At 53.5% G+C, this 23,987-nt stretch overlaps 3 protein-coding genes across 9 annotated transcripts in view; 1 reads left to right on the forward strand and 2 right to left on the reverse strand.

Annotated features, from left to right (window-relative positions):
* Window positions 1-3,800, reverse strand: part of UBE2O (ubiquitin conjugating enzyme E2 O) — a 67,546-nt gene extending 63,746 nt beyond the window's left edge. For all 3 annotated transcript variants that reach the window (XM_030922712.1, XM_030922711.1, XM_010387522.2), the window contains exon 1: window positions 3,291-3,800. In XM_030922712.1, the coding sequence (XP_030778572.1) occupies window positions 3,291-3,707 (417 nt within the window). In that variant the 5' untranslated portion in view covers window positions 3,708-3,800. The remainder of the gene's footprint in view (window positions 1-3,290) is intronic.
* Window positions 3,801-12,423: 8,623 nt separating this feature from the next.
* On the forward strand, window positions 12,424-21,910 carry AANAT (aralkylamine N-acetyltransferase). 4 transcript variants are annotated; one of them, XM_030923744.1, is made up of 4 exons: window positions 12,424-12,502; window positions 20,476-20,704; window positions 20,968-21,122; window positions 21,460-21,910. In XM_030923744.1, exons 1-4 carry the CDS (start codon window positions 12,482-12,484, stop codon window positions 21,763-21,765), a joined length of 711 nt encoding a protein of 236 aa, XP_030779604.1. In that variant the 5' UTR covers window positions 12,424-12,481; the 3' UTR covers window positions 21,766-21,910. The 4 variants fall into 4 exon arrangements, with proteins under 4 accessions (XP_030779604.1, XP_010385822.1, XP_030779603.1 ...); XM_010387520.2 differs by lacking the exon at window positions 12,424-12,502 and adding an exon at window positions 19,373-19,532 and having other exon boundaries at window positions 21,460-21,907; XM_030923743.1 differs by lacking the exon at window positions 12,424-12,502 and adding an exon at window positions 20,284-20,337.
* A 767-nt stretch (window positions 21,911-22,677) lies between these two features.
* The window catches only part of RHBDF2 (rhomboid 5 homolog 2), a 28,810-nt gene continuing 27,500 nt past the window's right edge, over window positions 22,678-23,987 (reverse strand). The window contains exon 19 of one of the 2 annotated variants that reach the window (XM_010387518.2): window positions 22,678-23,834. In XM_010387518.2, the coding sequence (XP_010385820.1) occupies window positions 23,415-23,834 (420 nt within the window). In that variant the 3' untranslated portion in view covers window positions 22,678-23,414. The remainder of the gene's footprint in view (window positions 23,835-23,987) is intronic. The other variant, XM_030923705.1, reaches the window with a different exon arrangement.

Raw genomic sequence — 23,987 nt, forward strand, 5'->3', positions numbered from 1 at the left:
TGGAGGCCAGAAGTTCAGAACTGGCCTGGCCAAAATGGCAAACTGCCGTCTCTACTAAAAATACAAAAATTAGTTGGGTATGATGGCGCATGCCAGGAAGCTGAGGTTGTAATGAGCCGAGATCATGCCTCTGCACTCCAGCCTGGGTGACAGAGAGAGACTCTGTTTAAAAAAGAAACTCACACAAAAAAAATTTCAATAGGTAGCAGCTTATAAAAAAAATAAATTTTGGCTGGGCGCGGTGGCTCACGCCTGTAATCCCAGCACTTTGGGAGGCCGAGGCGGGCGGATCAACTGAGGTCAGGAGTTCGAGACCAGCCTGGCCACCATGGAGAAACTTCATTGCTACTAAAAATACAAAAAATTAGCCAGGTGTGGTGGCGCATGCCTGTAATCCTAGCTACTCAGGAGGCTGAGGTAGAAGAATTGCTCGAACCCAGGAGGCAGAGGGAGCAGTGAGCCGAGCTGGCGCCATTGCACTCTAGCCTGGGCAACAAGAGCGAAACTCCGTCTCAAAATAAATAAATAAATAAATAAATAAAAAGTTTATCAAAACCATCACTAATGTAGTCCCAGCTACCTGGGAGGCTGAGGCAGGAGGATTGAGTGAGACCAGGAATTCCAGGCCACCTGAGCAACATAGTGAGACCCCATCTCAAAAATAATAAACCAACCAGTAACTTAAAAAAAAAAAAACAACTGCCACTCCATTACTCTACCAATAATTGGGTTCTGAAATCTCAAACCTAGATGAGTCAATCTCGGTCTAACGATCTTTCCTCTACAGCAAACTATCACCTTGACGAAATTTATAAGGAGCAGGAGGTGAGAAGAAAAATCATCCTAAGCCACAGTGCTGCAAGGCCCCAGGACTCACCCTACCACCCTGCGTGGTGGTCAGCAACAGACCAGTAAACATTCAGCTAATCAGTCACCTGTGTCTATAGCTCATGGTAACAGAGCTACCTATCAGGTATAAACTCCACCCTCCAAAACAAACCTATTCTAAATCCTAAAAGAACTGGATCTTGCCCCCCATAAATGAGCATTCCATTCCACCACTTCCTCGGAATTCCTATGTCCCTTGGCTTTTGCTAAGCCCAGAAGCTACAATGACAAAACACCACCACCGAGCCACAAAACAGATTTCAACAAATTCAAAGCAAGTCACAGGAGGCCAGCTGTAAAATCTATTCAAAGTGGTGCCTCAGAATTATTTTTTTCTTTTCTTTCGAGAAAGAGTTTCACTGTTGTTGCCCAGGTTGGAGTGCAATGGCACCATCTCAGCTCACGCAACCTCCACCTCCCGGTTTCAAGCAATTCTCCTGCCTCAGCCTCCCGAGTAGCTGGGGTTACAGGCCTGTGCCACCAAGCATGGCTAATTTTGTATTTTTAGTAGAGACGGGGTTTCTCCATGTTGGTCAGGCTGGTCTTGAACTCCTGACCTCAGGTGATCCGCCCGCCTCGGCCTCCTGAAGTGCTGGGATTACAGGCATGAGCCACCGCGCCCAGCCTTTGTTTTCGATTTTACTCCAAAATAGGTAGTTCAAGTCAAACTCTGTGTAATTACACATGGTGCAGGAGGCAGACAGAACATAACTGTAAACAAAGTTAACCACCAGAGTCAAGACAGAGGGGAACAACAACTGATGAACATGGCGGCTCCCAGTAGTGAGCTGGGCCTGCCTCCCCGAGTCCCAGGGCAGGAGGCCACAACACAGAGGATGCTGCAGTCAAATGAGTTGCGTTCCAAAAGTTACAAACCTCTCGAGTAGACGGGTGGTGAAAAACATTCTTAAAAACTCACAGAAAGACACCAGTAATCATCTGGTGTCACACAGTACACAGCAATAACCCTCTTTTCCTGACACAATACTGGGTAATTTTCAATCAGCATTCTGCTGCACAAGTAATATTTTCCAAATACTCTTGTAAATGGACTGATAATTTTCCTTCCAAATCTCAGAGCTGTTGCCTGATTCGCATTTCTCTGAGGGAAAGCAGGGTCCTGTGTGTGGATTTGTGTCTGTGGATGTATGTGCATCCCCAAGAAAAAGACTGCTGGTATCAGTAGTCACTTCTACCGCTAGGAAATGGATCACGGGTTCTTCTCTGGAGTGGGGCCTTCTTCCTTCTCAAGCCGTTGTCACAGACCCCCCTTTGTAGTTCGGCATGAAGCCCCATTCCTCTGTAGTCTTTGTCTCCCACTGTGTGAGAAACCCAGATCAACTTCCAAAGTGCCCTCCCCTGAAATCAGACCTCTCAACCTCCCAAGGACCTAAAACAGTGTAGGCCTGATTCCTGCTTAGCAATGTTTTCTTGAAGGGGAGGGGAAGTAGGAGAGGAAGAAGGGGTGTGAGATACAGGGGTGTGTGTGTGTGTCAATTACTGATAGGAATTCACATTCCGGAAAACAAGCCACCAAACCAACTCGGGTTCAAGGTTTCGGGTTTATGCCGACAAGCCTCTTTGTTTTATAAAACTGCTATATTCACTAGCATCACCCCAAAAACCATATGGGAGTCAGATGTCTGTTTAACAGCCTCAGGTCAAGAAAAACCCTTCAGGTTTCCAAATTGGTGACTCCCCTCTACCTAGGGTTCTGGAATATTTTTTTCAAGAAGTCTCAATCCGGGTAGCAGCTGTCAGAATTCCCCCCAACCCCCAGTACTATTCATATCGCGGCTCTGATTGCTAATGTTTTTACTCACAAAGTTCCCTGTAGCAATTAAAATGAGGCAGCAGGGTAAAACAAAAAGAGGCTGGGTGGCTTGACCATAATGCAGCCTGTAAGCTACTGAACTTCTTGGGTTCGGCTGGGATTTTCACCTCTATCTTTGTTTTGGAATGCCCACAACCCCTCCCTGCATGGACCCGGCACGGCCTTCATTTTTGGATGCACAATGCAGCACCGAGCTCCTCGGGGGTCAGCAAAACGCCGCACTGGTGTAATGCCGAACGCGCCCCAGGGCCTGAGGAGTCCCCACGGGAGTCGGTCCACGTCTCCAAATCTCGAGGTCGACACCACAGCATAGTATGGCTTAGAAGTCCCCTTAAGTCGGGAAGCCCAGGGCCCGCCCGGTCCCGGGCCAGCAGTGCCCGTCTGGCGTGTGCGCCCAGAGCTGCTGCAATGACTTTGCATGGAGTGTACCCTCCACTGGGGCTGTCCTCCTGCCTCGGCCACTGCAGTGGCACCGCTCCGGGCAGGGCCCCGCATGCCATCCCTCCCTGGCCTCGGCCCGGCCGCCGACCCCCTGCCTCCCGCGCCGCCCAGCCCCCGCCCGCCGCACCTTGGTCTCCTTCACATGCTGCTTGACGCCCTCCGGGTACCACTGGACGCGCACGTAGCCGCGGCGCAGCGGGCTGGCCCGGCCCTCCTCGTGGCCCGCGCCCCCGGCCTCGGAGCACCCCGAGCTGCCGCGGCCCTCCTCCTCGCCCTCCGAGTCCGAGTCCTCGCCGTGGATGAGGCGCACCAGCCCGAAGTGCACAGAGCCCCGGTAACGGCCCGACACCAGGTCGTGAGAAAACAGCAGGCGCTGCGAGCCGGCTTCGGGGCCAGAGTCCGAGGACGGCCCAGAGGCCGAGTCCGAGGCGGGCGCCGGCGCCGGGACGGGGGCTGCGGCTGGGGCCGGGATCGCCTCCGGGGCTGGAGCCGGGGCCTGGGCGGGAGCAGGAGCTGCGGGCGTGGGGGCTGCGGGATCCGCCATAACTGCTCTGCGCGAGTCTCGGGCGGCGGCGGCGGCAGCGGCGGCGAGCGAGGCGCGGGGAGGCGGGACCAGCGGGCGCCGGGGGCGGGGCCATGGCGCGCTGACGTGTCCCTGCGTGGCGCCGTCGTCAGGGAGCCGGGATGCAGTTGCTAGGAGCTACCGCCTCGTCGCTAGGGGACGCTGAAGATGCCGCGGGGGGCGGGGGCAGGATGGAATCCACTAAGCGGGGTCGAGGTCAGACAGGATTCAACTAAAGGGAAAGAGAAGGGGCGGGCCGGGAGGAGGAAGTGGAGTGGCCACCGAGGCAGAGGGAAGTGGTCGGGGTGAGGCTGAGGATGGTGGAGAGACTGTCAACAACTTTTGATGAGCTCCCTTGGCGTCCTAGCCTAGCCCCCAGGCACTGCGAGGGTTGCAGAAAGAGAAAGATACTGTCCCTGTCCTCGAGGTGTTTCCAGCCTAGTTGGGGAGACAAAACAAATACACATTAAATAGATAAAAAACAACCCCAGCTTGTAAGGCTATAATAGATGTGTATAGAGCATATGTATAATGCACTGTATTCGGGAATTCCAAGCAGTTTGCAACGTCATGACCTCTCAGGAATTGACCCAGGAACTGGTGAAGGAGGCCCAGAGAAAGGGAACAAAAGGATCAGTGGCCCCAATGGTTTGGGTATAAATCCATTTAGATGAGTTCAAAGCTCCCTGAAGCCAAGAATGAATGGCAAGAGGTAGTATAGTGAGGTAGCTAAGAGTGGGGGCCATGGATTCCAATTTTTGGCATTGCCACTTACTAATCTGTAAAAATAGGCACACTGATTAACTTAGTTTCACCTTAATTTTCTCATCTGTGAAATAGGGATGATAATAGCAGTACTCATCTCACTGGGCAATTGGGAGGATTAAATGAAGTAGAACAGTGCCTGGCATTTAGCTCCTTCAATAAGCTTAACCATTGTACTATTTCCAACCCACCTGCCTGGATTAAATTCCAGACTGGCAGAACTGTTATGGTCTGCTCCAAATTGTCATTTTAAAATATAAAAAGTAGTCCGGGCACGGCAGCTCACTCCTGTAATCCCAGCACTTTGGGAGGCCGAGGTGGACGGATCACGAGGTCAAGAGATCAGACCATCCTGGCCAACATGGAGAAACTGCGTCTCTATTAAAAATACAAAAAAAAAAATTAATTTAATTTAATTTAATTTAATTTAATTTAATTTAAAAATAGCTGGGCGTGGTGGCGTGTGCCTGTAGTCCCAGCTACTCAGGAGGCTGAGGCAGGCGAATAGCTTGAATCTGGGAGGCTGAGGTTGCAGTGAGCCCAGATCAAGCCACTGCACTCCACCCTGGGCAACAGAGTGAGACTCTGTCTCAAAATAAATAAATAAAAAAATATAAAAAGTAATTCTAGGGCCAGGCACAGGTGGCTCATGCCTGTAATCCCAGCACTTTGGGAGGCAGAAGTGCATGGATCACCTAAGGTCAGGAGTTCGAGACTGGCCTGGCCAACATGGTGAAACCCCTTCTCTACTAAAAGTACAAAAATTAGGCCGGGCGCGGTGGCTCAAGCCTGTAATCCCAGCTCTTTGGGAGGCCAAGACGGGCGGATCACGAGGTCAGGAGTTCGAAACCATCCTGGCTAACACGGTGAAACCCCGTCTCTACTAAAAAATACAAAAAGCTAGCCGGGCGAGGTGGCTGGCGCCTGTAGTCCCAGCTACTTGCCAGGCTGAGGCAGGAGAATGGCATAAACCCGGGAGGCGGAGCTTGCAGTGAGCTGAGATCCGGCCACTGCACTCCAGCCTGGGCGACAGAGCCAGACTCCATCTCAAAAAAAAAAACAAAAAAAAAATTAGCTGGGTGTGGTGGCGCGTGTCTGTAATCGCAGCTACTCAGGAGGCTAAGGCAAGAGAATCACTTGAACCCAGGAGGTGGAGGTTGCAGTGAGCCGAGATCATGCCACTAAACTCCAGCCTGGGCGACAGAGCAGGACTCTGTCTCAAAAAAAAAAAAAAAAAAAAAAAAAGACTGGACACGGTGGCTCACGCCTGTAATCCCAGCACTTTGGGAGGCCGAGGCAGGTGGATCACGAGGTCAGGAGTTCAAGACCAGCCTGGCCAAGATGGTGAAACCCTGTCTCTACTAAAAATACAAAAATTAGCCGGGCGCAGTGGCAGGCACTTGTAATCCCAGCTACTGGGAAGGCTGAGGCAGGAGAATCGCTTGAACCCGGGGAGCAGAGGTTGCAGTGAGCCTTGATCGCACCACTGCACTGCACTCCAGCCTGGGCAACAGAGTGAGATTCCATCTCAAAAAAAAAAAGGTAACTCTAGGCTGGGCGCAGTGGCTCATGCCTGAAATCTCAACATTTTGGGAGGCTGAGGCAGGTGGATTAGTTGAGGTCAGAAGTTCAAAACTGGCCTGGCCAACATGGCAAAACCCCATGTCTACTAAAAATACAAAAATTAGCTGGGTATGGTGGCAGGTACCCGTAATTCCAGCTACTTGAGAGGCTGAGACACGAGAATCACTTGAACCTGGAGGTTGGAGGTTGCAGTGAGCCTACATCATGCCGCTGCACTCCAGCCTGGGCCACAGAGTGAGGCTCCATCTCAAAAGAAAAAAAGTAACTCTAATTTAACGTGTCACCTAAGTTTCCAAGGGTTTAGATACATTCTCAGAGGACAGATTTATAATAGATCGTTAAGGAAAACAAGATCTGGCCCTAACCCTTCTCAGTCAGCATCACTTTTTCCACATTTTTCTACACGATCATCAATGAAAGACTAGTAGGTTGGATTGATATTACAGTATTTAGGTTCTTCAAAGAAGGCAGAATCCCAGTTCTTTGGGTTGTTTACAGGATCCTGAAGATACAGAACTACATTCATAGAAAAGTTGGCTGGGTGTGGTGGCTCACACCTGTAATTCCAGCACTTTGGGAGGCCGAGGCAGATGGATCATTTGAGGTCAGGAGTTCAAGAGCATCCTGGCCAACATGGTGAAACCCCGTCTCTACTAAAAACACAAAATTAACCAGGCGTGGTGGCACATGCCTGTAGTCCCAGCTACTCGGGAGGCTGAGGCAGGAGAATCGCTCTAACCCGGGAGCAGGAGGTTACAGTGAGCCAAGAACACACCACTGCACTCCAGCCTGGGTGACAGAGTGAGACTCTTTCTCAAAAAAAAAAAAAAAAAAAAGAGAGAAAAGTTAAAAGAACATGAACAAGGTCGGGCACAATGGCTCACGCCTGTAATCCCAGCACTTTGGAAGGCCGAGGCGGGCGGATCACCTGAGGTCGGGAGTTCCAGACCAGCCTAACCAATGTGGAGAAACCCCATCTCTACTAAAAATACAAAATTAGCCAGGCATGGTGGCCCATGCCTGTAATCCTAGCTACTCAGGAGGCTCAGGCAGGAGAATCACTTGAACCTGGGAGGCGGAGGTTGTGGTGAGCTGAGATTGAGCCATTGAACTCCAGCCTGGGCAACAAGAGCAAAAATCCGTCTCAGAAAAAAAAAAAAAAAAAAAAAAAGAACATGCACAAAACAGATGGCAGCCTAAGTACTTAAGATGTCCTAGGCCAAGTACTAATAGAGTATTGATGTAATATTGGGATCAGGGTGGTTGTCAACGGACCCCAAATCTTAGAAAATTTATGTACTAGGATACAGAACAAACAGGAGCTGAATGAGCTGAAGGGGAGTTAGGATATGATTTTGGGGCAAGACTGGGTTCTCAAATCATGGCCTTCCCATCCCAGACCACAATGCCAAATGGCCACCTGGAATCATTGCTGTAAGGACGCAGGTCCCTACTCCCTCTCCTGTAGAGACCTGGGGATTAAACAGCAGTAACATAGTAGCTTCTGTTCTGCCTCCCATGACCCTTTCAGCACTGTTTTCTTGCCACCTGATAACATAGCATTTATTTATTTATTTATTTATTTATTTATTTATTTATTTATTTTTGAGATGGAGTTGCCCAGGCTGGAGTGCAGTGGCCGGATCTCAGCTCACTGCAAGCTCCGCCCCCCCGATTTCATTCTCCTGCCTCAGCCTCCTGAGTAGCTGGGACTACAGGCGCCCACGACCTCGCGCGGCTAGTTTTTTGTATTTTTTAATAGAGACGGGGTTTCACCGTGTTAGCCAGGATGGTCTCAATCTCCTGACCTCGTGATCCGCCCGTCTCAGCCTCCCAAAGTGCTGGGATTACAGGCTTGAGCCACCGCGCCCGGCCTATTTTTATTTATTTATTTATTTTGAGACAGAGTCCTTGCTCTGTTGCCCAGCTGGAGTGCAGTGGCCTGATCTCGGCTCACTGCAAGCCCCGCCTCCCAGGTTCACGCCATTTTCCTGCCTCAGCCTCTCCAGTATCTGGGACTACAGGCGCCCACGACCACGCCCAGCTAATTTATTTATTTATTTGTTTATTTATTTATTTATTTATTTTGAGACGGAGTCTGGCTCTGTCGCCCAGGCTGGAGTGCAGTGGCCGGATCTCAGCTCACTGCAAGCTCCGCCTCCCCAGGTTCACGCCATTCTCCTGCCTCAGCCTCCCGGGTAGCTGGGACTACAGGCGCCCGCCACCTCGCCCGGCTAGTTTTTTGTATTTTTTAGTAGAGACGGGTTTCTCCATGTTAGCCAGGATGGTCTCGATCTCCTGACCTCGTGATCCACCCGTCTCGGCCTCCCAAAGTGCCAGCTAATTTTTTTGTATTTTTAGTAGAGACAGGGTTTCACCATGTTAGCCAGGATGGTCTTGATCTCCTGACCTTGTGATCCACCCTCCTCGGCCTCCCAAAGTGCTGGGATTACAGGCGTGAACCACTGCGCCCGGCCAACATAGCGTTTATTAAGCACATATTATTGACCAGGCATTGTACCAGGTACTTCCACGAACATTATCTCATCTGTTATCACAATCTTGGATATAGAGGGTTTTAACCTCATTTTACCAATGAAGAAACAGGGCCCAAGGAATCTGGTGCCTAAGGTAACAGGTAGTAACCTGGGGAGTGTCCCCACACCAAGGGCAGGGGCTTTTCTAGTTACGCTGTTTCTTTAGGCTTCCCTCAGAAGAACTCCTGATCGCAGCGGGGAGTCCATGTGTCTATGTGTCCCACGGGGGGATGGGGCAGTGCAGACCTCAAATCCGCTTTTTTTTTTTCGTGGCAGAGTCTCACTCTGTCGCCCATGCTGAAGTGCAGTGGCGTGATCTTGACTTACTGCAACCTCCACCTCCTAGGTTCCAGCGATTCTCTTGCCTCAGCCTCCTGAGTAGCTGGGATTACAGGTGCCCACCACCATGCCTGGCTAATTTTTGTATTTTTAGTAGAGACAGGGTGTTACCACGTTGGCCAGGCTAGTCTCAAACTTCTGACCTCAAATGATCCTCCCGCCTTGCCCTCCCAAAGTGTTGGGATTACAGGCGTGAATCACCATACCCGGTCTCAAATCTGCTTTTGATGTCAAAAAATCAAGTGAGTTTTGCATTGTACTCCAGAGTATGCCTATGTTTGTTGTTTTAATGTAAAAATTAATGCCTTTTTTTCCTGAATCATTGAGTAATATTGACACTCCTGGAAGATGTGTTGTGTTTATTCTGCGGCTTCTTGTAATAATGGCTAATAATAGCTATCACTTACTGAGCTGTAACTTCATGCCAGGTACTCTACTACGTGCTTTACATAGATCATCAGAAAACTGCCAGGTTGTAGGTAAGAGTCCTTGATTTCACATGCCGAACTCTCCCTCACTAGACTAAACCCTTAAGCATGTGGACCATGTTGTATTTGTGTGTGTAACTCTGGTGCCTAGGACAGTGCCTGGCATAGGGATGGAGCTCAATAATGTGTCATATTAGGCTAGGCCCATACAGTGGTTCATGCCTGTAATCCCAGCATTTTGGGAGGCCAAAGCAGGTGGATCACCTGAGGTCAGGAGCTTGAGACCTGGCCAACATGGCAAAACTCCATCTCTACTAAATATACAAAAATTAGCCAGGCTTGGTGGCATGCGCCTGAAATCCCAGCAACTCGGGAGGCTGAGGCTGGAGAATTGCTTGAACCCAGGAGGTGGAGGTTTCAGTGAGCTAAGATTGTGCCACTGCACTTCAGCCTGGGCGACAGAGCAAGACTCCGTCTTGAAAAAAAAAAAAGAAAGAAAGAAAATTATCATATTAGTCAATGTCAAAGGCCTGAGAACCTATACATCCATTCTGTCAGTTTCCTATCCTTTGTTCGACAAACATCCAAAAGTTGAAGAAGCTGGGACAGAGCTGCCCTCTTTGGCTGCTCCAAATCCTTTTAAGTACCCCCAGTTTCAACTGCATCTGAGCAACTTTAGAGAATGAGACTCAGTAAATTCCTACCCATCCAATGGTGTCTTTCAGTGACCTCACTCAGACCCAAGATGCTCTGGATAAGGTTTGAGGCTTGTCTCCTTCCCAGACCCTGAGCCCTCAGCCACAGTCTCCATACACTCAGGCTGGCTAGCAGGGTAAGCGTGGACGGAAGCTGCTGCTTAGTTTTTATTTTCATCATTGTTGAGGTGTAGGAAGGAGGAAAAAACTTGATTCCCTAATGAAGAAACCCTCTCCAATCATGGCCCCATCACCCAGCCTTTCCTGGGAAATAGAGCTATTTCTTGGGAGAATTTCACTTATTTATAAATGTGCCTGCCAGAAAGTGAGCTGGTCTGGCCTCTCCCTTTGCTAAGTGGGGTGGGTGGCGTGCAGGAGGCGGCAGAGCCAGCAGCAGAGTGAACTGATCTCAGCGAAGCAGGCCCTGTCTCCTCCCTATCTTCATCAGCCACTGGGGCACTTCTCTGGACCCACAAAGTGTGCTCAGGCCCAACACTGCCCTCTGTGGGAGCCTGCTTGGCCTCTCCATTGTTGTGCAAGCGATTTCAGCCTGGCCCAAAGAGCTCCTTCCACTCTGGAGCAGGTGTTTGGGGGTGCTAGGGAGGCTTAGGCACTGGAGACTTCAGCTGGGGGGTGGGGTGGGAGGTAAGCTGCCTTGGGAAGCCCCCCACACCCTCATGTGGCTGGCTGAAGAAATGCCTCTGAGGCTCCAGCTGAATGCTGCTCAAGGCTTTTGGAGTTAAAAGGGCCCTTCTCGTTCCTGGAGCCTCACCTGCTCCTTGCACAGGTGCCCTGGGGGAACTGTGGGACTTGCCCAAGGTCACTCTGCAGTACAGTCAGGATCAGGACCCAGCCCAGCTGACCCTTGACCATTCTGACTCCTACTGTGAGGGTAGGTTGCAATCCAAAGGCAAAACACTTTGTGCTGGGGCAACAGTGACAAGTTTGAGCAATAGTGACAGCCCAGGATCACCAGGCTCGTCCTGTTTCCCTCCTTCCTGAAGATACAGGGCGAGGCACAGTGAATCTGCTGGACCAGCTTCAAGAACAATATACCAGCCTATCCACTGCCACCTCCCACAGCTCCAGACTCGTAGGTGCTTCCTGGATGTAACCAGTCATAGATACAAAGTAGACTCATCATCTTTTCCTCAAATAGTTTCTTCTCCCAGAGTCCTCATCCTGATTGATGGCAGTGTCACCTACCTGGGTACTGAGTTGGCCACCTGAGGGTCAGCCCCTCTTTTTTTTTTTTTTTTTTTTTGAGATGGAGTCTCACTCTGTCACCCAGGCTGGAGTGCAGTGGTGCAATCTCGGCTCACTGTAAGCTCCACCTCCTGGGTTCACGCCATTCTCCTGCCTCAACCTCCCGAGTAGCTGGGACTACAGGTGCCTGCCACCATGCCCAGCTAATTTTTTGTATTTTTAGTAGAGATGGGGTTTCACCGTGTTAGCCAGGATGGTCTCTATCTCCTGACCTCGTGATCCACCCGCCTAGGCCTCCCAAAGTGCTGGGATTACAGGCGTGAGCCACTGCGCACGGCTGTCAGCCCTCACTCTTAAGCTCCACACACAATCAAAGCCTGGGTCTTGGCCCCTCCACTGCCTTTTCACACCCTTCCTGTCCAGATCTGCTCCACCGGGGGGCAGATCCATGGAGAGGTGGGGAGGTGGGAGGTACAGTGGCTGAGAGTGAGCTTCCGGAGTCACAGGGACCTGGGTTTGAAGCTTGTGCTGCTACTGGTCACTTTGTGACCTTGGGCAAGTTATTTCACCCTCTAAGCCTCAGTTTCCTTTCTGTAGGGTGGGAATAATAATAGTACCTACTTCATAGGACTGTGGAGACTGTAACTGACCAACTGAATATAACGTGCTTTGCCCAGTGACTGCAAGATGGCAGGCCTGATAACATTAGCTTTTGTTACCAATTCATCTCCATCTCTTGCCTAGACCTCCTCTGTAGTCCCTTCACCAAGCCCCAGGCTGTCTAATCTGTCTGCTGCCTTGTTCCTAGGGTGATTGAAAATGCAAACATGGTCATTGGACTCTTGGCTTTATTTCTTTCTGTGGCTCCCCAGGGTCCACACAAGAAGGCATGTGGCCTTTTATAAGCTGATCTGATCCTTCCAAACCCCCCTACTCTCTGCATCCAGCATGGAGTGCTCTGCGCTCCAGCCTCAGTCACCTAATTCAGGATCTTTTTTTTCTTTTCTTTCTTTCTTTTTTTTTTTTTTTTTTGAGATGGAGTCTCTCTCTGTTGCTCAGGCTCGAGTGTCCTGGCGGGATCCTGGCTCACTGCAACCTCCGCATCCCGGGTTCAAGAGATTCTCGTGCCTCAGCCTTCTGAATAGCTGGGATTACAAACGCCCACCACTACACCTGGGTAATTTTGATGCCTCCATTCCAGAATGGTCTGGAAGTTTCCTGAGGTAAGCCTATCTAATACGGCAGATATTGAGCCCCAAATAAGGCAGGGTCCCACTCATCCCTAAGTTCCACCCTCCTCAACAGAAGACTCTGGGCCGGACGTGGTGGCTCACGCCTATAATCCCAGCAATTTGGGAGGCTGAGTTGGGGTGGATCGTTTGAGGTCAGGAGTTTGAGACCAGCCTGGCCAACATGGTGAAACCCCGTCTCTATTAAAAATACAAAAAATAGCCAGGCGTGGCGGCATGCACCTGTAATCCTAGTTACTCAGGAGGCTGAGGCAGGAGAATTGCTTGAACCCAGGAGGCAGGGGTTGCAGTGAACCGAGATCACGCCACTGCACTCCAGCCTGGGCGACAGAGTGAGACTCCATCTCAAAAAAAACCCAAAAACCAAAAAACAACAACAACAAAAAACAAAAAACAGGAGAATCTGCCCCTAGCTGATAGGTACCTGCTCGGTGGGTGGCATGATGCCACACTCTCAACCCAGCCTCTGTTTTCCAGGAGTGCATGAGCCTCTTGCGGGGCAGGTGTGTAGTGGATGCTGTGGTGTACCTCCCCATCCCCTCCCTCTCCAAACACTGCCCTTGGCTGAAAGAAGATGCCTCCCCCATCCACTGACTGTCTGTAAGGGGCACAAAGCCTGGTCAACATGGTGAAACCCCGTCTCTACTAAAAATGCAAAAGTTAGCCGGGTGTGGTGGTGGGCACCTGTAATCCCAGCTACTCGGGAGACTGAGGCAGGAGAATTACTTGAACTCGGGAAGCAGTTCGGTGAACTGAGATTGTGCCATTGCACTGCAGCCTGGGTGAGAGAGCGAGCCTCCATCAAAAAATAAAGAAAGAAAGAGAGAAAGAGAGAGGAAGGAAGGAAGGAAGGAAGGAAGGAAGGAAGGAAGGAAGGAGGGAAGAAAGGAAAGAAGGAAGGAAGGAAAGAAAGAAAGAAAGAAAGAAAGGGAAGGGAAGGAAGGAGAAAGAAAGAGAGAAAAAATAAATCAGCGGTGGGTGCAACATCTCAGGTGTCTGACAGGTACAGGGATGGAGTAAGTGTAAGGACTGGGGGACTGGATGGTTGTTGGGGCAGTCAGTGCAGGGGAGAAAGACACCCAGAGGCTGGGGGTGAAGAATCACTGCTTGAAAGCAAAGTGGAAAAGCAGAGGGCCTCCTTGGCAGCATGTAAAGAAACTCGCCTCCTGAAGTTAAGGAACAGAGAGAAGTCAGCGTGGCAGAGCCTGAGAGCAGGTTGAATCCCCAACCTTAATGAGTCAGCTATACAGAGGAGGCCCCTGGGGAGAAGTGGGAGACATCCAAGGACAGAAATTAGTGCCCTTCCTTCCTTGAGGACAATGCCTCTTCCTTAGGAGACATGTACTATCCCCTCCCCAACCCTGAGTATATACTGCACCTCCTCTTCTTGCACTAGGCCGGTAACTAGGGCTAAATTGCAACCTCACTCACTGGTGAAGTGCTGGGTCGGCTGAGGGAGGAAGGAGGCTCTGTCCTGAAGGAGCTGCAGGTCCCAGCCAGAGCCAGGAGAGTGGGGACTGGAATCAGAGAATGCTGGCTGGGCCAAGGGGGTCAGAGCATAAAGTTGGATAAGGAACATGTGTTGGTATGGGAGCTCTTTTCCCTGTTACAGAATTTATCACCCTGGCAAGGACCCTGGTACTTGGAAGCTTGGAGAAAGTGATTCAGGGCTCTTACCCGCAGTGACAGGACGGCTGATGGCTCCCAGCTGGGTTCTCCTGCAACTGCCCTCAGTGAAGCAAGCTGCTTCACCCAAGGTTGATGCAGGACAAAGAGGCAGGTCCAGAAGGGTTTCCCAGGTCTGAGGCTCCTCAGGGGATGAGCCAAGGCCTCGGTTACAGCTGCACCATCACAGCTCAGCTTCCACTGCCCAGCTGTCTGCCCTGCTCCATGGCAGGGGTCACTCGTGAGACCTCTCCCCAGTAAACTTCCCGCACACAGCTCTCCATCTCTCATCCCCCCGGGAGCCTGCTACGTGGTAGGACTCAGGCTGGAAAGGTAAAGGCGTAAAGGCAAGATGTGCTCAGTGCCAGGTCTGTGGGGCGGACCTTAAGTGCAGGGGAGGAGTTGAGAGAGAAAGTGACCATCAAAACCACCAGAAAATGCAGCCATTGCACAAGAGCCTGAAGAGAGGGCTGTGCTTCCTGCATGCTGGGCCTCTCAACTGCTCTGCATGGAAAACCGGGGTCTCAGAGGCATCGTCAAGGTGTCCCTGGGACATGGCCATGGGGCCCACTCCTTGGTCTGCCCCAAATGGGCTCCCTTCAGTCTGGAAGTGAAACTGGGGTGTGTCCCCATGCCGGAAGCTCTCAGATTGCAGGTCTGGGGCTTCTGCACTCTGCCCGGCGGGATGCTCACTGCCCCTGCACCAGGCTCTCCGGGTGCATCAGCAGCTGTGGCAGGCTCGGCACCTGGGATGGGGTGGGGTCTGTGGGGAGGTCTTCTCCGACCCCCGGCCATGGTGACGGGTCAGTGTGCCTTTATTCAATGGCCTCTGCCCTCCACCTCTCATTGTCACCATTTGGGCCACTCTCTGCATATGGCCTCTCCACCCATTTCTCCCTTCTGGAAGGACTCCTTTTTTTTTTTTTTTTTTTTTTCTGAGATACAGTCTCGCTTTGTGGCCCAGGTTGGAGTGTAATCTTGGCTCACTGCAACCTCTGCCTCCCAGGTTCCAGCGATTCTCTTGCCTCAGCCTCCCGAGTAGCTGGAATTACAGGCACCCACCACCACACCCAGCTAATTTTTGTATTTTTAGTAGAGACAGGGTTTCACCATGTTGGCCAGACTGGTATTGAACTCCTGACCTCAAGCTATTCACCCACCTCAGCCTCCCAAAGTGCTGGGATTACAGGTGTGAGCCGCCGTGCCTGGCCTTTTCTGGAAGGATTCTTAAAGGTCATCAGAGCCTCTCTGTTGGCAGAATCTGAGATCTGTTCTCCATTCTTTATGGCATTTCAGGCTCTAACTGCCCCATTTCTTGGATATTCTCCCCTGGGTTCTTCCCTTCTTATGACTTCACCTGTGTTCCTGTTAATAACTCCTTTACCTGCTAACAGTGGTCATCCCGAAAGCTTGGTTCTCAGCTTTCCTGTGCTGACACACATCCCCTCAGAACCTTCTTTTACTGCCATGACATCACTTATCCGCTGAATAACTGTTGTCATCATCCTCGCCACATCTGATTAGGAGTGGGATGGGGGCTCTGATGGGTCAGAGGTGAGGCTCTACCAGGGCAGGTGGGGAGTTAGGTAGCATGGCTCCTAGGAGTTCTCTGTGCCCTGGACAACCTGTCTCCAAACTGCTATAGAATATTCTGGAGTCCTGCCTGGACGCGGTGGCTCACACCTGTAATCCCAGCACTTTGAGAGGCTGAGGCAGGTGGATCACCTGAGGTCAGGAGTTCGAGACCAGCCTGACCAACACGGTGAAAGCCCATCTCTAGGAAAAATACAAAACGTTAGCCAAGCGTGGTGGTGTGCGCCTGTAATCCCAGCTACTTGGGAGGCTGAGGCAGGAGAATTGCTTGAACCTGGGAAGCGGAGGTTGCTGTGAGGCGAGATTGTGCCATTGCACTCCAGCCTGGGCCACAGAGCAAGACTGTCTTAAAAAAAATATTCTGGAGTCTCGAAGTGGAAGCCCAGTCACAGACCATGATTTTCATGGGACCAAAGAGTCTTTTGGCAGAAAACTGAACCCCATCTGGCATCTGAAATGTGTAAACCGTCTGGTAGACCAAAAGAGGCCAGGCTGGGCGGAGAGAAGAGGGACCCCTGAGGGGAGCCATCATGGGTGAGGCAGGGTGGCATGGTACACACTGGGAAGGGAGTGGGGGTGGGGGAGTCAGTGGATACAGGACTTTCAAGTGAGCTGCTGCTGGAGGGAGAGGCCGGGCACAAAAAACCTCAGCCTCCCAAGGTGCTGGGATTACAGGCATGAGCCACCATGTCCAGCCATTTCTGTGGTTTAAAGTCATCCAGTTTGTGTGTCATCTGTTACAGCACCCGTGGGAAACATACAGATACCATCTTCCATCCTCTGCCTGTCTGTATCTACATTTTTTTTTTTTTTTTGAGATGACAGTTTCACTCTTGTTGCCCAGGCTGGAGTGTGATGGCGTGATCTTGGCTCACTGCAACCTCCGCCTCCCTGATTCAAGCGATTCTCCTGCCTCAGCTTCCCAAGTGGCTGGGATTACAAGCACCCACCACCACACCCGGCTAATTTTTTGTATTTTCAGTAGAGACGGAGTTTCACCATATTGGCCAGGCTGGTCTCGAACTCTTGACCTCAGGTGATCCACCCACCTCGGCCTTCCAAAGTGCTGGGATTACAGGCGTGAGCCACCGCGCCCAGCCTTGCCCATCAGGTTAGGTGTTTATCAGCTGTCTAGAGTGACTGAACAGGTATGACTTGGGGGGCAAAGGACACATTCTCCCCTCCATCCCCAAGATCCACCTGAGAGGCAGTCACCAGAGACACTGCCAGCGCTCTAACTGCAGAAGCAGGACAAGACTCGGCATCTGATAAACAGTCAGTGCAATCAGTGTCCCTGGTGTGAGGATGACCTTGGAGGTGCTTCTTTGTAGAGCCCACCTGAGGTCAGGAATTTTTTTTTTTTTTTTCGAGACAACATCTTGCTCAGTCACCCTGGCTGGTGTGAAGTGGCATATCGCTGCAGCCTCAACCACCTAGGCTCAAGTGATCTTCCCACCTCAGCCTCCCAAGTAGTTGGGGCTACAGGTGTGTGCCACCATACTTGGCTGATTTTTAAATTTTTTGTAGAGACGGGGGTCTTGCTATATTGCCTAGGCTGGTCTCAAACTCCTGGGCTCAAGTGATCCTCCTGCCTTGGCCTCCCAAAGTGCTGGGATTACAGGTGTGAGCCACTATGCCCAGGCCCAGGGATCTCTTTCTGTCTGTGCCCATCGCCCTGTGGGCCCCACCCTCCTAATTTTCCTTCTTATTGGTGGTGGCTTGTGGTTTTCTTCCTGTTGACCGGGACAAAGGTCCCAGCGATCACCCTGCCCTCCCCTTCTGTCTCCTCTCCTGTCCCACAAGGGTTTGAACTTCCCAGTTTCACCATGTTTAACATACCGCCTCATCTTTAAAAAAAATTATTTGTATTTTTCTGAGACAGGGTCTCGCTCTGTTGCCCAGGCTGGAGTGCAGTGGCGCAGTCTTGGCTCACTGCAGCCTTGACCTCTCCGGCTCAAGCCATCCTCCCACCTCTGTCTCCCAACGTGCTGGGATTACAGGGGTGAGCACTATGCCTGGCTTACTGCCTCATCCTGTTCCCTGAGGTTCTAGACCTCTAGGGTGTTGTCCAGAAAGAACAGGGCCATGTGGAAGTCAGCAAAGAGAGAGGCTGATTGAACAGCAGGCTCTTCTCAGGCATTGCCAAGTGGCTGTGATTAGGATTGGCCACCAGGGGGTGCCATGGAGCCACAGAGTCTATGAAGGGAGAGAAGAGGCCTTTTGGGAAACCCTGGATTGAAGGTGGGGATGCCCAGCTGAGGTCCTGGACATGATCACCCTGCCAAACCGAGCCCAAGGAGATCTCTGGTCGGTCCTGAGAGGTCTGTCGAGGGTCCCTTCTAGCAGGCAGGTGGGCCTCAGAGAGCCGAGAAGGGCCCTGGGAGAAGGGGACCCAGAGACCGGAGGAATGCAGGTGGTGGGTGGGCAGGGGCATTGGGATGGGGTCACTCCACGGTCAGGGGCTGTGTCCCAAACCGTGTGGGTAGGAACAGGAGCTTCCTCTGTGGGGGTTTGAAAGAGTGCACCTGTGAGGACACTGAAAACCAGCAGGAGAATCATGAAGACAGGAACCAGGAGTCTCATTGTGAGATGCAGTGAGTCCCACCAGCGCAGCAGTGGCTGTGCATGTCAGGAGGTTTTGCCCCTCCCACTTCACTTGTTGGATGGCTCTGAGCAGGTTACTGAACCTGTCTGTGCCTCGGTTTCCTTCTCTATAACATATGGTTAATACTCATTTGGCCGGGCTTCCGTGTGGATTAAAGGAGACACGTATCCAGGGCCCAGCACGTAGCAAGTGCTGTAAGCAGTGGCGCTCACAGGCTGCCAGGACAGGAAGGACCCTCAGAGGTCTGTCCCAAACTGTGGGTAGGAGCGAAAGCTTCCTCTGTGGGGGGTCAAAAGAGTGCACCTGTGAGACGCAACCTCCAGGACCCCCAGGAGCCTGAGATGGACAGGGGATCTGCACTGCTGGATGGGGCGCAGAGGCAGGTGCTGGCGCGGCAGGGGCCTGGGGGGTTGGGCAGGTGCCGGTGAGAGAAAAGCTGAGGGGCAGAGGATGGGGTGTGAGCTGGAGGGCAGGGGGTAGTCAGGGCTGACTGGGAGAGGGGCCTGCATCCCAAGGGAATGCCAGCACCAGGTGCCAAGGCCCGGGCAGCCATGGGAATGGGTGGAACCAAGGTCAATGGCAGTCAGAGAGCTTTGTAGTTGAGATGTTTGGTAGAGCAGCCTCCTGAATATTTAAGTAAACTTGAAGTAGAACATACTTAAAGTGCACAAATTGGTAGCTTGAATTCCCACCCCCTCTCCCACATAAGAGGTGGGCTTGTCCAAGACTCCAAGGGACAGAGGGGGAAATCGCTGGTGCCCAGCCAGTCAGTGACAGAGCAGGGATTAGAGCTGGACTCCTGAGGCTAAGCCCCATGCTCTCTTCCCCAAACCCTGGGGCCTCAGTCAGCCTCTGGTAATCCCTTCTGTGCCCAGGGCACCAGAGCTGACGTTTCCCTTCAGCAAGGCAGGGGCAGAGGCTGCCAGAGCCCTGCTGGCGTCATCCTGCCTGGGATAGCTTGCGAGATGGGGTGGGGGGATTAGAAACCTCTGAGAACAGCACCACAGGCTGCCCTGGTAACATCTGCTACTACAGCCTTGCAGCCAGGAGTCCTGGATTTTCCTGGTTCCTGTGCCCGCGGATAGGTCCCCAGGGCCACTGGCTTTGTGGAGGGAACACGGTGCCCTCTCCACAGCCCAGGTAGGTGGGACCCCAGCTCCTGACTCTCAGCCTTCAGGAACAGGAGCTTCCCTGCTTGGAGCTTCTAGACATGGAGGGAAACATGGAAGTCATGGAGTTTATTAAGTGTCTTGGAAGGTGGAGGGAGGGATGGCCTCCTCTAAGAACTGCAAATCTGCAGGGTGTCTTGGGAGACAAGAGTGCCCAGAGAGGCATGTCCGATGAGCTGGACGTGTGGGGCAGGAGGTATCCTATGCATCCTCCTTGCCTGATCCTCCCCATCCCCCAGGCCCTCTGCAGCCCCTGGCTCCCTCTAACCTCCCCACCCCCCACCACAAATCCTGCATGTGTGTGGCCAGTCTGAGGCCATCTGGATAGAAATAGAGGCTCCCTAAGGGCCCACTTTGATTAAGGGGCTTTTTCTCTAGGACCAAGGGCTGAGACTACCTAAAAAGCTCTCCGCCACAGGATCTTGCACCCAAAGAACCAGAAGCCTCCCTCTGGGGAGGTAAGATAAACCACATGAATGGTGGGGTGGGGGACCCGGGTGCCCACCCACTGCACAGTTGCATTAGATGTGGTCAGTGGAGGGTCAGGAGTCCTGCCTCCCCGCTGTGGGCAGCAGGGTTGGGGTGCCCCAGGCTCCACTGAGCCCTGCTCATCCCTGCCACCATCTCTGGGGCTCAGAAGCACCCAGAAGGCACCCTGAGACCAGTGTCTGCAGGTCTGCAAGGGGACAAACCTCCAGGGATTCTTCTGGCTGCGAGGGAAAGGTGGGGCGACAGTGCCAATGTTTGTAGTGCCTGGTAACAGCCTTGAAGACCAGGTACCTGGGGAATGTGCCCATTGATTTGGGGGCTGACTCCACCCCAGTTTCTGCTACAAAAGAGGCCAGATGCACAGTATGGGGCCAGACTCCCTGGAGATGAGGATCAGACCCCTGCCCCTTGCTGTTCTCCAACAGGTGCTGGGAGGCCCTCCTTGGCTTAGGAGGCCACTTCCAAAGGTGGGGTGCCCCAGGGAGGCACCAGTGGCCAGGATGTCCACGCAGAACACCCATCCCCCAAAACCTGAGGCCCCGCGTCTGCCACTTGGGATCCCGAGCTGTCAACGGCGCCACACACTCCCTGCCAGCGAGTTTCGCTGCCTCACCCCGGAGGACGCTGTCAGCGCCTTTGAGATCGAGCGTGAAGGTGAGTGACCCCGCACAGGGTCAGAGGGAAGATCCACTCTGGTCCAGTTATCCTGTGGGGAGGAGACCCTTGAGTCTCCTGTCTTGGAGGCTGGGTCCCAGAGTATCAGACCATGTGTGCGCTCAAGAAAGTGGAGGAAACAGCAGCCCTAAACCCCATTTTCCTGGGAGGAATGGGGCATTTGAGTAGACACTCGGGGTGCAGCAGACAGTGGAAGTGAGGCACAGCGACTACCAGTTGCCCACCTGAGCCTCCTGCCACAGCCTTCATCTCCGTTTTGGGCGTCTGCCCCCTATACCTGGATGAGATCCGGCACTTCCTGACCCTATGTCCAGAGCTGTCCCTGGGCTGGTTCGAGGAGGGCTGCCTTGTGGCCTTCATCATCGGCTCACTCTGGGACAAGGAGAGACTCACGCAGGTGAGGACGGGGCTGTGACGCCCAGCTCCAGGGCGGCCTCTGAAGACAGAGGTCAGCCAGATGGCGGGGAGGGGAGCCCAGGGGCTGGGATTTCTTCCTCCAGAACTGGAGAGATGTGTATAGGCCACAGGCCCCTCCCAGGGCAAGACGTTCTGGGTTTTCAAGTTTTCTCCATGGGGATGGGGGTATGGCTCCCAATTTGGGGCCCTCCTTGCCTGGGGCGGGAGCCCTGACCACAGGCACCCAGGGGGCACCTGCTCCCTGCCTGGGTCGGTGGCTAGGGGGGAGCACGCATCAGCAGAAGTGACCTGGGTTCTCGTCCCTTGCTCGCCTCCAGGAGTCACTGACAATGCACAAGCCTGGGGGCCACATAGCCCACCTGCACGTGCTGGCCGTGCACTGCGCCTTCCGGCAGCAGGGCAGGGGCCCCATCCTGCTGTGGCGCTACCTGCACCACCTGGGCAGCCAGCCAGCCGTGCGCCGGGCCGTGCTCATGTGCGAGGATGTGCTGGTGCCCTTCTATGAGAGGTTTGGCTTCCACGCCGTGGGCCCCTGCGCCGTCACCGTGGGCTCCCTCACCTTCACCGAGCTCCACTGCTCCCTGCAGGGCCACGCCTTCCTGCGCAGGAACAGCGGCTGCTGAACTGGGCTGCCCACCTGGCTGCCAGCATGATCCCCATCTCTGCCCTGGGCTCCTTAGTTCAGCTGAGCATGGAGACAGCAGTTTCCAGAGAGAGGAGAGAGCAGGGCTAAATAAAGAGGAGATGGGGTGGCTTCTCACAGCCCGAGCTGGAGTGGTGTGTCCTGTCTGTTCCCACGAGGCCTCTGGACCTCCTGTGTTCTGAACTCTGTACCTGAGAATGGGCTGGGTTGGTAAGCGGGGACAATGGGAGGCACTGTGGGTTCCCTGGCTCCTTTCCTCCTCCTGGCAGGTGGGCAAAGGCACCAAGGCAGCATCCTGACAGGAGCCCATTGCTCAAGGGGGGTCCTTATTCTCCCCAGCCTCGTGGATGCCCCTTCTCACCCTTAGCCACTGGAATGGGGGATAGTGGGGAGCAGGATGGGGCAGAGGCGGGAGGCCTGTGCTGTGGAGGCAGCCTGGGGCAGGGAAGCTGGTGCAGGACCCTCTGCCCATGGTAATCAAGTGGTCATACCCTGTGCAGCTCCTCAGTGTGGTGGGTGAGGCACTGGTACAGGGAGTGGACTCGTCCCCAGGTGGGGTAACAGGACAAGTGCTGTGCCTTCTCCTCAGCGCCATCCCCATCAGGGCAGGCCATCCTGGGCCCAGGCAGCCCCCTCCCCTGCCCTGAAGCCAAGACAGAGCAGGTGGGAGTGGGAACCCCAGGGGCCTAAGGATTCAACCCAGCCATCCCAAGTGGACCCCTGGGGTCTCCCACGTGACCCCAGTCTGCTTTCTGGCCCAACTAAATCCCCAAGATGCTCCACAAGTTTTCTGCTGTCCACTGGGCCAAACCGCTGTCTCTGAGCTGCTGACGGCTGACCCCTCACCCCCAAATCTTAGTTTCATGCGACCTGAGGTCTCCGTTGAAGACAATACTGCCATAAAGAATATTATTTAATCCATGAGACATCATCTGTACAAAGTTAGCGTTACTTTTAAAAATGAAGACCATGATATAAACTGGTAAAAAACGGGCCTGATGCGCCTGGAGCACCCCCTGGGAGCAGGCCCTAGGGTGGCTCCACCCAGTCTCATTCTACCTGAGGTCTGCTTGTGTCTCCTCACTTGTTCTCTGCCCCCAGACCACGGCCAAAGCCTTTCCCACACTGTCCCATCTGAGAGCCTTTGGATGGGCTCACAGGGCAGAGGTAGGAGGAGAAACAGGAAGGGGCATGGTGGGCACCCAGCCCTTGGGGCAACTGAGGGCACAGCCACGTCCCCAGCGAGGGCACACTCCAGTAGTAGTGGGGGAGAAGGCACCAGCAGAGACAGCGCTGAGGACCCTGGGAAGAAAAGGACCCTGCCCCAGGAGATGGTCCCAGCAGGGAACGGGATGTTGGGACCTGGAACCCAAGGCTCAGATAGGGAGGTGCCTTGGGGGGTGCCTGAGCTTAGGCCAGGATCACACAGGCCTCACGCCCATGAAAAATCCCACCTTAATCAACCATCTCATGTGAAGTCAGCCTCGCCTGGCAGGAGGGACCCAGGTCCAGAGCCCGGGCACTGTCTTGGGTCTCTGGCTCTCTGGCATGCAGGGCGCTCTGCAGAGGGCAGCCCTCGCAGGCAGACTCTGTGCCAGCAGTGCTGAGGGGCAGCGTGTGGCCCAGCGGTCAGTGCAGCACCTGGTCCAGCTCGTACTTCTCACAGAAGCGGCTGGTGAAGGGGAAGCAGGTGAGGTGCTCGATCCAGGGCCAGTTAATGGGGTAGATGTACAGCCAGAGCACGAGGGCGGCGAAGAGGCCGGCGAAGGCCAGCAGCGACACCAGGATGAGTGCCCGCTTGCGGTACTTGTCGCTGGTGCCAAAGGTGATGTAAGGCAGGAAGGCGAAGGCCAGCAGCAGGCCACTGAGGAAGCCGAAGATGTGGGCAATGTTGTCGATCCAGGGCAGGAGGCCGCAGACGAACAGGAAAAGCACAATAGCCGAGAGGTTGAGGAAGGCCTTCCAGGGCCTCTCCAGCAGCGGCCAGCTCTGGAAGAGCTCCACGAAGAGGCAGGCGAGGAGGCCGAACTGTGAGCCCGCCGGGCCCACCTGGGGTGGGGCAGGGGATATGTGGCTTCAGGCATCGGGTGGGCGGCCTGGGCCGGGCCTGCACCCTGCGTCACCCCATCCATCAGCTCCTCCCTGGCAGGCAAGGCTGAGGGGCGGGGGGTGGGCTGGAGCTGCTGGACCAAAGCTGGGCCT

The sequence above is a fragment of the Rhinopithecus roxellana genome, chromosome 19 (genome assembly GCF_007565055.1).
Source record: "Rhinopithecus roxellana isolate Shanxi Qingling chromosome 19, ASM756505v1, whole genome shotgun sequence".
In the NCBI taxonomy this organism is placed as follows: Eukaryota; Metazoa; Chordata; class Mammalia; order Primates; family Cercopithecidae; genus Rhinopithecus; species Rhinopithecus roxellana.

Bases quoted from the DNA above. Each gene is read 5' to 3' on its own strand.
- AANAT (XM_030923742.1), top strand. From the start codon at position 20,437: ATGAGGATCAGACCCCTGCCCCTTGCTGTTCTCCAACAGGTGCTGGGA. The intron at 20,705-20,967 runs GTGAGTGACCCC...CTCCTGCCACAG, and splicing joins CTTTGAGATCGAGCGTGAAG to CCTTCATCTCCGTTTTGGGC. The intron at 21,123-21,459 runs GTGAGGACGGGG...GCTCGCCTCCAG, and splicing joins ACAAGGAGAGACTCACGCAG to GAGTCACTGACAATGCACAA.